The sequence below is a fragment of the Mauremys mutica genome, chromosome 21, assembly GCF_020497125.1.
Source record: "Mauremys mutica isolate MM-2020 ecotype Southern chromosome 21, ASM2049712v1, whole genome shotgun sequence".
In the NCBI taxonomy this organism is placed as follows: Eukaryota; Metazoa; Chordata; order Testudines; family Geoemydidae; genus Mauremys; species Mauremys mutica.
Window position 1 is genome coordinate 2,331,738 of NC_059092.1, and position 13,860 is coordinate 2,345,597.

The following is a 13,860-nucleotide window of genomic DNA, read 5'->3' on the forward strand; positions in this document are numbered from 1 at the left end:
AAAGCTGCCTAACTTCACAATAATTCTTGTTAAATTAACCAAAACTAGTCCCAGGAATCTACATTTCACAAAAGAGTTTTCAGAAGAGGAAGTTGGGAAGTTTGGAATGGTGATTTTCCTGAGAGCACAATTCTCTTCTCAGGTGCATATAGCTGGCAACAATTCTCTTGGGCCTTGTCTACACTATGGAGGTAAGTTGACCTAAGTTATGGAATGTAGCTGGAGTTGATGTAGCTTAGGTTGACTTACTGTCATGTCTACACCCTGCTGCATTGATGGGAGACGCTCTCCTGTTGACTTCCCTTACTCTTCTCATTCCGGTGGAGTACCAGAGTCGATGGGAGAGTGATCTGCGGTCAATTTAGCGGGTCTTCACTGGACCCGTTAAATCAGCCCCCAGTGCATCGATCGCCGCAGTATCGATCCCTGGTAAGTGTAGACGTGCCCTTGCACAGCAATCCTTCCGACCTGCCTAGGTCTCCCAATGATGTCACAGGCAGGGAGAACAGAGTGCAGATAGCAGAATAGAATTTTGCCCAGAATTTGTAGTAATAAGGTGAGTTTCCATCCAGCAGCAACACTGGATGTTGCCTTCTGATAGCTAAATTAGAGTACGTCTACACTTGGAGCGAGAGGTGTGATTCCCAGCTGCAGGAGACATACTTGCGCTAGCTCGCATTGAGCTAGTGCGCTGAAATGTAGAATGCAGCAGTACGATCCGTGGGACAGGCTAGCCATCACAAGGCTGTGCCCATCAGAGACCCTAGGTACATGCTCTAGGCTTGTGCTGCAGCTTGTGCTGCCAAAGCTTCATTCTGTTTTCAGCGCACTAGGTTGATGAGAGCTGGCGCGAGTATCTCTCCTCCAGAATCACACCCCTAGCTCCAAGTGTAGACGTGCTCTAACTTGCTTATCGCTCCAGTGCACTTCCACCAAAGGAACCATGTCTCGTGCGAGGGAATTGCACCAAGTGATCTCTCATTTGTCTAATTATATTGCCCCCATTTCTGTAACCTCTGTAATGCCCATCAGGCATTAATTCATTTATGCTCACAATCCCCTTGAGATGTAAGGAAATATTTTCATTCCTGTTTCCAGATAGGAAACTGAGGCTCAGAGAAATTGAGTGACTTCCCCAATGGGGCCATGCAGGGAGTCTGTGGTAGAACTGGGAATTGAACTCCAGCTGCTGGAGTTCCAGTTCTTTGCCATAACCGTAGGATCATCTCTTACGGTATTCCTTGTCTTCCCTCTTCAGAAACTCTACATTCAAAACAGAGGATGTTATTAGCCTGTGAAACATTCAGGAGAATCCTTTGCTTTAAACCGTGTGAGCATGTTGTTTTTCTGATCTCAAGCAGTGCTTTGTTGTTTATTGTTTATATGGTGGTAATGCCCACCCCAGCTGACACTGTGCTGGGTGATATGCAAACACAAAGGAAGATAAAGTGCCTGTCCTAAAGGGCTTAGAAAAGTCTGTCTTGCTCCAGCACTGACATGGTGTAGGGCTACCGTAAGTAGCCCCAGCTGGCCCCCTCACAAGCCCCAGCACAGAGAGCATGCTGGGAAGTCTCTGTAGCACATGCTGCTATGGAGATTCTGGACTGTGGATCCTCCCATAAAGTAAAGCATCTCTGTGGCTGCTCGTTTACTCCACTGGCTGTTTTGATCTCTGGAGGAACCCAGACTCCCAGGGGTATTTTACAACGCTTGTTCTCCCAGCCCCATGTTGCACCTTCTGTGACGTGGCTCCAGGAGGTGCAGCACAGAATCTCAACTATCGGTTCTGATGCTAGACTAGTGAGCAACCTTTCCTACAGCTCCCTGTTCTGTACTCTCCCACGGCATTCACTCATGGGTGTGTACTGAGCTCGTCCCTCAATTCCTCAACCATCAGTGCTCAGCCCATAAGGAACAGAGCACCACACAGTGCGCTTGAGTGACCTCTGGCAGATGCTCACAGCTGTGCTGCCTGGCTCCAGAGAGTCATGTCCAGCTCTCTGCATCTGGAAGGGAAAGAGGGTTGCATTAACACAGAGCCTTTGAGGGTGGAGGAAATTCCAATAAAACATTTTTTAAAATCAGCTTATAATTTGGATAGTAAATCTGTGCTTTTTTTTAAGGCTTTGGAGCGTTCTCATGCCAGTTTTAAGATAACAGGTTCTGAGCATACATTTTTCTGAAATGAGTTTTATTTTCTAGATGAACATTCACCGTAGCAGATGCCTAGAGGAAGAGGTGACCTTCTAAGCAGCAAGATGAGTGAATGGCAAAGGATTTTTGTGCAAAATCTGACTGTTCCTCCACACTCCCAAAGGAGACGACATCTCCCGAGGGAATCAATAGCATTTCAGTGTGTCCTGAAGTATGTTGAGGGGAATTTAATTAAGCAGGTAAAGAAATATTCCATCTGCCTTGTGGGAATGTAGCTCTCATACCCTTCTCTTTTTGACATTCTCTGCTTCGAGTAGAGTTCTAATTTATAAAATCTCACAGTGACTACTGAGGTTAAGGCCGGACCCAAGAGGTGTGCGGAAGGACATTTCACCCTATCTTCTGCAGACTGGCACAATTTTCCAGATGCATTCTGTGGCATTTTCACATTGTGTTACTGTGAAGAACAGCTGTTTTGATTCCAGGCCCAAGGTACCACATGGTGAGATTTCCAAAACCAACTAAGGGAAGTAGCCATACTTCTAGTAACATTAATGGGAGTTGTGTCCCTTTGGTTTTGAGCTGAAAATCTCAGCCAAGTTTCACACGCTAATTTTGAACTCTGATGAGAACATCCATATCTCTAGGAGACATGTCTGTAGACTAGCGGTTTCCAAACTCTATTTTATTGGTTCATGTACCACATTTCTTAAAAAATTGCTGTGAAGTGAATGGATGGGACACCAAACTCGCATACCATACCACCAATGGTACATGTGCCACAGTTTGGGAACATTAATTGTTCCCAAACTGTGGCACATTAATTGTTTTAACATTTGTTTAACTCCATCACTGTTTTTATTAAATTATTATGCATTTACACAATTACCAAGTTCCAAATATATATTTTAAATCCCTCTGGTTTTAAAGAGATTCTCCAGTGCAGGCCTTTTCAGCACTGCAGCCACTGTCTTGGTAACAGGAAAAGAATGTATCATTACTCTGCAGTTGTGAGGCATGCTACAGTTATTTGTTCATGATCAATGACAGTAAAATAATCAAACACTGACCTCAGGAGTTCTCAGGAAAAGCCCCTTTAAGTAAAATTCACTTTCAAAATTCAAGTCTGAAAGAGGTTCCAGTTCACAGAATAGGTCTTGCAGGGAGCAATTTCAAAAGCAGATATTCCCTCCTGCTCCCCAAAAACATCCCCTTGGGAAAACGTCACTTGTGGTCTGTTCTTCACTCTGCGATAGGGGACGGAGCACTCGGAAAATTGCTTCGTTCCCTCTGAGGCATCTAGCACAGGCCACTGTCAGAAGATGGGACTCTGAGCTAGACCCAGACCCAGACCGACCCAGTCTGGCCGTTCATATGTTCTTATGAATATAAAGGACTACCAGAGTTTTGGAGAATGGACAAAATACTAGTGAGCCAAAAACTTGTGGAACTATCCCAAATGAAATGGTTACTGGTTAAGTGTGATAGGTACACAATATAATTTGTGTTTCTTGGGGATGAGGAGATGGGAGTTTGAAATCATTCAACAATTTTTTGTATGATTTTATTTAACTCTGTGGATTGTTTGCAAAGTTTTCTGTGATGACTTGATTCACTTGCTGTATAAACTTTCTTGGTTAGTTGTAATTAACCAGAAAAACCATATGGTATTTTATCTTTGCTGCTTTTACAGAACCAGACTAACATGGCTACCTCTCTGATACTTATGGTATTGTTTCTATTCCATGACTGGATGAGCATCCAAACACTTCTGACATGAATACTCACAAATCCAGTTTTGAGATTTGTATTCTGTAAAATTTTGTGCCAGTAAAACTGGATCACGTCTTCTCCTTTTTAAAATCCCTGCTTAGAACGTTTTTCTGCTGTGATGCCCCCAGATCACCCCCATCTGGCATTGGTTAGGCAAACGATCAGCTGTGACTCCTGCTCAACTCTGTTAATTTTCTTACCTTGGCCTCCTGTTCATCCGCACTGCACTTGTCTGCCTGCCATGTAGATTGGAAGTAATCTGGGGAAGGATCGGTCGTTATTATGCATCTGTACTGTGCCCAGCACAATGGGACCCTTATCCTTGATTTGGGTTCCTAGAGGCTACCACATTACAAATAATAAATCATAACAATAATCACAAAGGAAATGCAGAAGAGACGTGAATGCGACTGAATTTTTTAAAATGAGTGCTTCAGTCAAGTGTCTCTGGAAAATGTTTTACATAATTTACCCACTACTTACATATGTTAAACCAAGTGGATGCTCAACGTTTACATGCATAAAGGTTTGCTCGCCAGCCTTGGGATTTCTCACTGCTGGGAAAAGAGTCACCTTCTGTTGCAGGATGACTTCAGCATCTGAGTTCATAGCTAGCTATTCCTTGGTGTATCACTACTCAGCATATTGCAGGGTGAGACTACCTGGCATAGAGAAGACCTGCTTGTCTGAACATGAGGGCACGTCACTCAGAGCTATCTACTAACTACTGTTTAGAACCATGTTTATAAGGCCAAAGTTTTTAATCTCCCAGACACATTTCAGTGCTGCTGCGATCAGAAACTCTTAAAGCTCCTACTTAGGTTGTTTATTCTTATATTCCAGAGAGTTCTAGAAGGCTTGTCAGAGGTTGAATACCAGCTCCGCCTGTCCCTCTTTGACATCACCTATCGTCATTTCTTTGGGAGAACATGGAAAAGTACCACAAGACCTCTCAAAGCTGTGCCAGGACAGCCACCCAAAGTGGTTTTCAGTGAGGTAGGACAAGAGCCGAGAACACAGTTCATCTCAGAATGCCATTGAGTGGACAGGGATATTTTCCTGGATGAACATAGGTATTTTGCTATACGAGATGCACAGTGTTTCAGCCACAGGGCTGGCTCTAGGTTTTTTGCTGGCCCAAGCAAAAAAAAACCCAAACCTCCGAGAGCACAACTGCCGAAGCAAAAAAACCCCAACCCTCCGAGAGCGCCTGGAATGCCGCCCCTGAAACTGTGCCGCCCCAAGCATTATTGTGGTTTTAAATAGTCTCCATGCAGTTTGCAGGCATTTCATCCCTGTGACTGTTCCTTTTAATTTTCATTTATCTAGGTTCCTCATTTTTGTATAGTTCCCCTTTGTGAAGTTAAATGCTACTGTAGTGGGTTTCTTTGGCATTCCCCTCCACCCAAGGATGATAAACTTAATTACGTTATGGTCACTATTACTGAACGGTTCACCTATATTCACCTCTTGGACCAGATCCTATGTTCTACTTAGCACTAAATCAAGAATTGCCTCTCTCCCTGTTAGTTCTATGAGAAGCTGCTCCAAGAAGCAGTCATTTAATGTCTAGAAATTTTATCTTTGCATCCCTTCATGAGGTGATATATATCCAGTCAATATGACTGGTCTCTGTGTCCAATGACAGGGCCCCTTCCCTCTTCAGTCCCAGATGCTTCTAATAATTTTTCTTTCCCCTGTCTGGATCTTTTCTATTTTTTCTGTGTTTCTTTTGAAATGAGACAACCTGGTTGAATTTTATCTGCTCACACAGTTAATCCTAAATGCTGCACGTGCTGCTGTTTGCATAGACCAGAGAGCTTCTCCACTTCAGTGCAAGGTTCTTGATCCAAACCTCACTTTAAATAAACAAAGAAGGAATTTTTTAACAAGCATAAGCTAATTTCTGATCAAGAGAGATTATATCCAGCCTCAGTTGATGCAAAAGTGCTTCCATCCTCCATGGTGTCCTGAGGTTACTGACCAAATGAATGCTTTCCTGGAACAGTACAGTTCAGAGCAGCAGAGCAGCTGTTTTTGTGGAGACATTTGCCAAAATAGCTTAAAAGTAAGATTACTAGTTAGTCATATAACAATGTGACTGTTTTGATTGACATATTTTAATAGTGTGACTATTTTGTATAGTCTGTTATGAAATATGACTGTTTCTGGTAATTTTCTTGCTCCAGGGACAATATCCTACAAGAAGGCACCTCTCCACAGTGTAGGGTACATACATATAGGGTGGATAAAGATGGGTTGGGTCAGATTATTTTTAAATAAAAGTGGGGAGAACATTAGAAAATATATGGCAAAATCCTTCCCTTGATTTTAGATGGGACATAATCAATCTTCTTGCTGCTAATTTCTGTGACTCAGTCATGCACATGTAGTATCTGACGCAATCCCGCTGAAACCAAGTGTTTGTTATTTTTTTTATTTTCCCAGAACATTTTAATAATGGACAAATAGCCTATAATTACTGTATATATAAAAATATGAAGTACATTTCTGAAGTTATCTAATCAACACAGCCTTTCTAAAAAAACCTTACCTCTATCGGAGGATAATAATTATAATTCCAGTACCAAAATGTTCTAGGTAGATATCCTCTGATTAAGTGATGTTCTGGCACAAAGGGATGAAAAGTTTCTTTACACTTTTCAAGTGTTTGTTATGCTGGGCATTTGCTTTCAGAGGTAGTGATCCCACACAGCTGTAGCTGCAAAGGCAGTGGGAGCGCTGGTTGCTCAGCACTTCAGAAAACCAGGCCCTAATTGTTTGCAGATTCTGGTGTCTTCTGTCATGCATATTTTCCCTATTCAAGCTTCTGAGGGGCTGTTCATTTTTCACCATTTGGATGCCTTTCATTCTTCTCCTAAATATGCGCTCACTCCTATCTTTTATACATCTAGAACAATAACAATTCTTACAAATGAGTATTGGATATGGCTGTGATTTGTCTCAGATGTCTCATTAGGATACAATTATGTCTCTATTATGTCAAATCAATTTGAATCTCAATGCCAAACCCAGGCTTTTTGTTAATCCTGGTGTTAGGTAATGGGCATAGTTAATGGTTAGAGAGACAAAGTGGGCGAGGTAATATCTTTATTGGACCATCTTCAAAAGTTGGTCCAATAAAAGATATTACCTCACCTACCTTTTGTTTCTATAGCCTGGGACCAACAGGGCTACAACAACACTACTGCATAGTTAATAATTTCCAGTTTCGTCTTGTGTTGTGGTAGAGATCAGGCAGCAGAGGGCAGTGCTACTCTAGGAATGAAAATGAATTGGAAAGTAAATTAACAACATCCTTCAAACCTAGCAGTTTTCTCTCATTACCTTGACATTTGTAATTCATAAAACCAGGTGGGTTTTTTTACAAGTTTAATCAACTAAAGAGAATTTTTCCTCACTTATATATTAGATAAAAACTTGGAAAATTCCTTAGGGTAGACTTTTAGAGACACAACTGGCATAACAACCTGAGTGTCTGATTCGGAGTAATTGCTGTGTTTGTACAAATCTGAAAGCCAAAGAGAAGATACACCTGTCTGTTACAGGCACTGATCTGAGATCAGATTTGGCATCCGTTTCCCTTATGTGGCTAATTATGTTTGTTTTCCAGTTCTAATGGTAAATATTGCCCAGGGTGCAATTTCACATAGATTAAAGACTTTAATTTCCTTTATTTAAAAGAGTGTTTCAGCAGCATTCGATTTAGTTGTGTTATTGGCATATATGTTGCTTCCCAGGCTGTTTGAATAATGAATCAGCTGAATGTCTTGATTTTTTTTTAAATTTAGAAATGGACCAGTAAGGCAAACATAATGTGACGTGTAGAGATAAACACCAGCATTTCATGCACTAGCAGAGTCGAGCACATTTTCTCTTTGTAAACACCTGAAAGTTGTAAACAAAGTTGCATTTATGAATTCTAGGTTGGTAGGTGTGTGCGCTTTGTACAATTAATGAATTAAATTTTAGGGCCTTCTTTATATTAGAGTGCTGGATTTCACAACCATAAAGTTGCATTAAAATTATTATTTTGCATTTAAGTTTTCCCCAAAGCATTAAGTAACTATATTACACATCCTATATACTTTACAGTATGTTCTTATAATGCTCTTACATTGTTAGGAATAACCTACATTAAACCACAGTAGGAAATACTACATAGATGCTATGTGACCTAGTTGACATCATGGCTAACACCTTACATTTCTGAATTACCTGGCTTTTAAGTGCTTGATTTCACAATTTCAGTGTTGCATTAATGCCTCATCAATTTAGTTAATGTTGCATTTAATTTCCCAGGTTTTTAAGCAGGGAAAAAAGGACAAATCTGGCCTAGGGCTATTCTCCGTCCCATGGTTTACATACTTTTATGTGCATCTGGATTTGGGGAAGAAGGCTAGAAGGTCACTGACAGTAGCATTGAAGTTGTGGGCCTGAGGGATAGTGGAGCTGTCAGTGGTGATAAAGGCAGGAAAAGAGGAGTGCGTTTTAGAGGAAAGATGGAGCAGGTCCTCACCTAGAGTAAATTGTCAGAACTCCAGTGACACCGATGGAGCTCTGACAATTTACACCAGCCAAGGATCTACCTCAAGGAGTTCCAGTGACATAATGGTGTGACTTCATCCTGGGGTAACTCCACTGGCTGCAGGGATTTACCCTCAGAGTTAACTTCCACACAATCCCAGTGACCTCAAGAGAACTGTGGGTGGGTGTAGGGGCCACCTTATGCTGCTCTCTCTCCAGTACCAGGTTCTTAGACAGCAGTGGGATCCACACCAGCCGAGAGCCAGGAGAGCCTGGATTGGCTGGAAGTGGGGAAGCTGGGGGCACATCAGTAGATCTGTCTGTCATCACATAAAAGTGGTAGCTGACTCCATAGTAGCAGATGAGGGCACCGAAGGGGCAAGTGCAGGGGGATAGAAGGAGGGAGCCCAGGAGAGGAACCCGGGGAGAGGAGGAGTTGTTGGAGATGCTAAAGCAGTGACTATTGAGGCAGGAGGAGAAGCAGAGAATTAGAGGGGTCTCAGGGTCACTATCCTCCAGCTGCAGAATAGAGGGTCCGTCCTTGAACCCAGCTTTCTCATCCTGAGACCATCAGTCTTGGGCTCCCCTTTGGCCCCTCTCCTCGCTGCCTTTAACAGCTGTGAATCTGCAGGCTGAGGAGAGTCCTAGTTCAATGCCTGCTAATCCCCCTGACCCTCAGGGACAGGGCATTACAAAGGAGGGGAAGGAAATGGAGGCTGTTTGGGAAGCTGAACAAGTTGCCTGTTGCCTTTAGCAGCCGCTGGGACTTTGCTCTTGTGTAGCACTCTGGATATTGGTCTGGTCTCCTGCTGAAGAGAAATCTCCATGGTGCATTTCACTGCCATCAGTGGCAGATTCAGTGTGTGTTGGGTTTTTTTGTAAGCTGTACTGAAGTGGACGCATGGGAGAAAGAGCAGGGCTGAGATGTAGGCGCAAAGGAGTGTTGCAAAACAAACAATAGGAAAGGGAAAGGCTGCTGTGCTGTGGACATAGGGTTCACTATGTCGCTAGGTTATTTTGATACTGTTTGCCTTGGAAAGAAGTGGTTTGCTTCTTAAATTGCATCTTTATTCACAAACAGGAGCAGGGCTAATGATTCATACAAGGTGAGCTGAGCGAATACTGGCATTCAAGAGATCATAAACACCTACAAGGAAGTTAGCTGAAGATTTCTGAATGTCTCAGAGAAAGCATGTCATCTGGTGCATACTTTAGATTATGCTAGTCCTGATGAAAATTGAAAGCATGGTACAAGTGCTAAATGACCTGTGTGTGTATAAGATGAAAGCATTAGAATAGAGTGTGTTTAAATAATTTATAAATCTGTTTACCCCGTTATGGAGTGAAACAGTCAAATATAGATAAGCAATGATGGTAAGGTGAATTAAAATATCATCTATTCTCTCACAAGAATGAATCCTTTACAGATAATTTGCTGAGCCTGATTTGAATTTTCTAATCACATAATTCTAACTGATGAATACAAATTTCATATTTCTGAGTTTATTTAATAATTTCCCCCTAGGAATTCATCAGCCCTTGTTTATAACTATTGCTAAGCTGTCTCAGTAAACAATTACAAGTTTGTTCACCTTCTGGAAGTATATTTTAGCTACAAACAATTAAAGTGCTGGTATAAAGCTGAAGCCAGTTTTCTGGAGGGGGGATATATTTCTGACTGTGTGAACTACATGCAGTTTCCCGTTGACATTACAAATGCAATGAGGTACAAAATACTTACTGAAATGAACAAATACAAGTGATGTTTAATTTGTGTCTAGAGGAATAGCAAGGGACCTGATCCACAGCCCAGGGAAGTTCAGTTGACTTCCATTGTATCAGACCCACTGTGTGCATATTTGTGAATTGTACTCGTTTTTTCTCTCCTTTAGGGATTTAGGGCCTGATTCTCCCAGGTAGTACTTTTGCTTACAGTGGAGTGATTCCTTAGTTACATTGGAGTAAACAAGAGGAGAATCGGGTCCTCGGTTCCTACCCAATAAATTCTGAACTCTTGGCTACGTGAGATAATGTCTCCCAAGCTTTTTCTCTGGCACAGATTGCCCTCTGGCAAGTTATTAGCCAAAGAACTGGGCATAGCTTAGTTCTCTACAAGAAAATGCAAAGGGAGAAAGAGAGCGCTCCAGAGAGCTAAAGTGTGATGATCTCAAGGTGACCCTTAATTGGGAAGATTATTGTTACTTTATAGCAGAGTTGAAGGGAGAAGAGTATGTTTGTAAAACTTTTATTAGCATTTAAGGAGACAATGGTAAACTTAGTTTTATAACCAATCCACTTTAACAGCTTCCTCATTCTTTGCAAGCCAAGGCATAATTCTCTCTCGGTCCAGCCACCTGTCAGCAGTTAGTGGTCATTATTTCATCATTTTGCAATAAAAGTTAATAGAATAATGATTTATTTTTCTGGGATGATGTTTTAATGCCTTTCTCTGTTATCCCTTCCTGACAGTCTGTGATTACTGTAGCTGTTTTCTCGGTGACACCATGATAATGACTGTTTAATAGAAGGATTAGCCTGGCTTTCAGTCATGTCACTGGCAGACAGCCCCCTTCCCCCTCACCTCCGTACTCTTAGGTCCATATCATACTGTTGATCCTCATGGACAACTCTCTTTCCCATCAGCATAGGTGAAGGTCATGATAGGCCTTAAATTTGTCCAGCCACTTTGCTTTTCTAGCCTAGAGCTCACAATGGTATCTTCAGGTCAATTGAAACCTTTGAACCATACTTTGATGGAGTTTGCAGCTTAAGAATAACTGATCCTTATTGTTTGGGAAACAGGGCCACTTTAACAATGCTGTTCATTCTCAGGATTTGTGACATTTACTAGCTACAATTTACAGAGGCAGGGTTGTTCCTAGGTGCCATTCCCATGTGGCATTGCGCACACGTTAGCTGAATTCTGTAGGACAGAAGTGCACAAATCACTTCTTCCCTGGAACGTATTAGTGCTGGGTTGTGAGGACTTAGTGGCGCCATTCTTGGAACCTGCAAGCAGGGCCATTCCTCCAGTTTAGGGGAGTGCTCACCTCAGGGGGGAAATTCGAGCTCTGCTGGATCTTTGACAGCTAGGAATTCTACACCTGAAGGTACTTTCATCTGGAATGCTCTCCCCTCTCCCTGCTGAGCATGAGCCCTGGCTTCCAGCAGCCCTGAGAGCCCCTCCAAGGCGGTTAAGGAGGAGTGTAATGAGAAGCTAAATACAAGACTGTATAGAGCTTTTAAAAGTAGAGACTAGTACTGGTCTTATCAGCCAGTGCAGCATGTGGGTGGTCAGTATGGTATGATGTGATCCCAGCAGGCTCCTGTCTGTTGAACCAACTGTAGTTTCTGGATGACCTGCAGGGTCATTCTCTAGACAGAGCATATTTGCAATAGTCCAACCTCAAGGTGGCCAGGTGGATCTACACCGGAGAGGTGAGGGCATTCAGAGGCACAGGCCGACTATCCAGTTAAATGAGTGGGTGATAATAGACACTAACAGAGCACAGATTTCTCTCGCAGTCCCAGCTCTTAGGCTAATTCTTCATAGGAGGGAATCGACCTGACCTGAAGGTTAGATTTATTTATTTTTATTACAGTGGTACCCACAATATTCTAGGCATTGCACTGACATAAGAAGGCAAAGTCCCATTGGTAAACGGGCCCCAAAAACTCTACACTTTCTAGTAGGATCCCTTTAAAAATATTCCCTGGTGACAGTGTGTGGGAGATGAAAGATTACTGTTAGTTATCCTCCCAGACCCCAGTGATCATTGGCAATGGAGCTTCCATCAGTTCCCGCTGGAGATTATTCTGCAGAGTGCTACATTTCACTATCTGGATATTTTTCTGGATATTTATTTTGAATATACCTGGACCTTACTCTCCAAGTATAATATACATTAAGCTGCTAATAGCTACTCCACCCAGGGCTAAAATCTGCCATGTTTTTCTCTTCCCCCAGACCATTTATTTTCACACATCTTTAAACCATCCCAGCATCGTCGCCGTGGTGGAAGTGGTGGCTGCAGCCAAGAAGCGAGAGGGGACCCACCAGGATCTGTCTTGTGGGTTTGGAATTCTGCACCTGTTCAACAGCAAGTCAGAACCAACAGATGTGGCCACCAAGGACAGAGGGTAGGTGTTGCCGGCTGCAAGGGACAGCGGGACTTGTGAGTCGCTATAGCATTTTATAAGGTGGAATCAGGTTTCTATGGCAACATGGAATTATTGTCTCCATTTAGAGAGGAAGGAGGGTCCCGTGGTTAGGCCACTAGCCTGGGACCTGGAAACCCTGCTTCGCCACAGACTCCCTGTGTGAACTTGGGCAAGTCATTTAGTCTCTCTGTGGCTCCATTTCCCCATGTCTAAAATGGGGATAACTAGAGCATATGAGGATACACCGGTCACGGGGGGTCATATACATACTTTAAACAGGTTTATGGTTGAGCCTTTTCCACTCTTGGCTGCATATATGAAGATTGCATGGACTACAGCTGCCCTGGCTGCTTGTGGCTGGGCCTTTATTCACCTCAGCTGACAGGTTGGGTGAAGGCAGCTGCTGGATTTGTAACCTGGCAAGCCATGCCCATGTGCAGTCCCGCTTGTGTGCAGAGTTCACAGCCTCGACCCAGCCAAGCCCCCATTTCCAGGGCCAGAGGAAGGCAGCTCTTTCTGCCTCTAAGCTCTTGAAGCCCGGCTGATTGTAAGCTGAGTTCGCACCTGGGAAGGGGAACACCACCACACCCAACACTTGGGGCATGAAAGACATAAATAACTAAAAAAAAAAAAGTATCAGAGGGGCAGCCGTGTTAGTCTGGATCTGTAAAAGCAGCAAAGAGTCCTGTGGCACCTTATAGACAAACAGACGTTTTGGAGCATGAGCTTTCGTGGGTGAAGTGGGTATTCACCCACGAAAGCTCATGCTCCAATACGTCTGTTAGTCTATAAGGTGTCACAGGACTCTTTGCTGCTTTAAAAAAAAAAAAAGCAGCTGAGCCAGGGGAAAGAGGAGACACTCTCCCGCCCAGCCTGCTTCCTTTTCCTTTCGTATCCCTCCACCACGTGATAGGCCAGGCTGTCTGAACCCTTTCTAGGTGGCTGCTTCACTTTGTCAGGCTGACATTGTCAGGCTCACTGTGAATACCCAGTGTGATGCCTGTTGTACCCTGGGATCCTACCTACCCACCAGCCATCGCCACTGGGGAAGCTTCTCAAATCAGGGAGGTTTTCAAGGGAATATCTAGGTCCACTCCCTGGGGGATCAACCTGAAGCAAAGGCCCTGGCATCTCAGTCACCTGCCCTCCTTTCCTACTCAGGGCTCTAAGGAAACCAGTCTGCTGGTGGAGAGTTCACGGGACTGGAATAGGGGTTTGCTGTGT

At 43.2% G+C, this 13,860-nt stretch overlaps 1 protein-coding gene across 4 annotated transcripts in view; it reads left to right on the forward strand.

The window, feature by feature from the left end:
* Positions 1–13,860, forward strand: part of NPHP4 (nephrocystin 4) — a 100,933-nt gene that overhangs the window by 2,994 nt on the left and 84,079 nt on the right. For all 4 annotated transcript variants that reach the window (XM_044996241.1, XM_044996238.1, XM_044996239.1 and 1 more), the window contains exons 3-5: positions 2,203–2,393; positions 4,771–4,923; positions 12,443–12,615. In XM_044996241.1, the coding sequence (XP_044852176.1) occupies positions 2,223–2,393; positions 4,771–4,923; positions 12,443–12,615 (497 nt within the window). In that variant the 5' untranslated portion in view covers positions 2,203–2,222. The remainder of the gene's footprint in view (positions 1–2,202; positions 2,394–4,770; positions 4,924–12,442; positions 12,616–13,860) is intronic.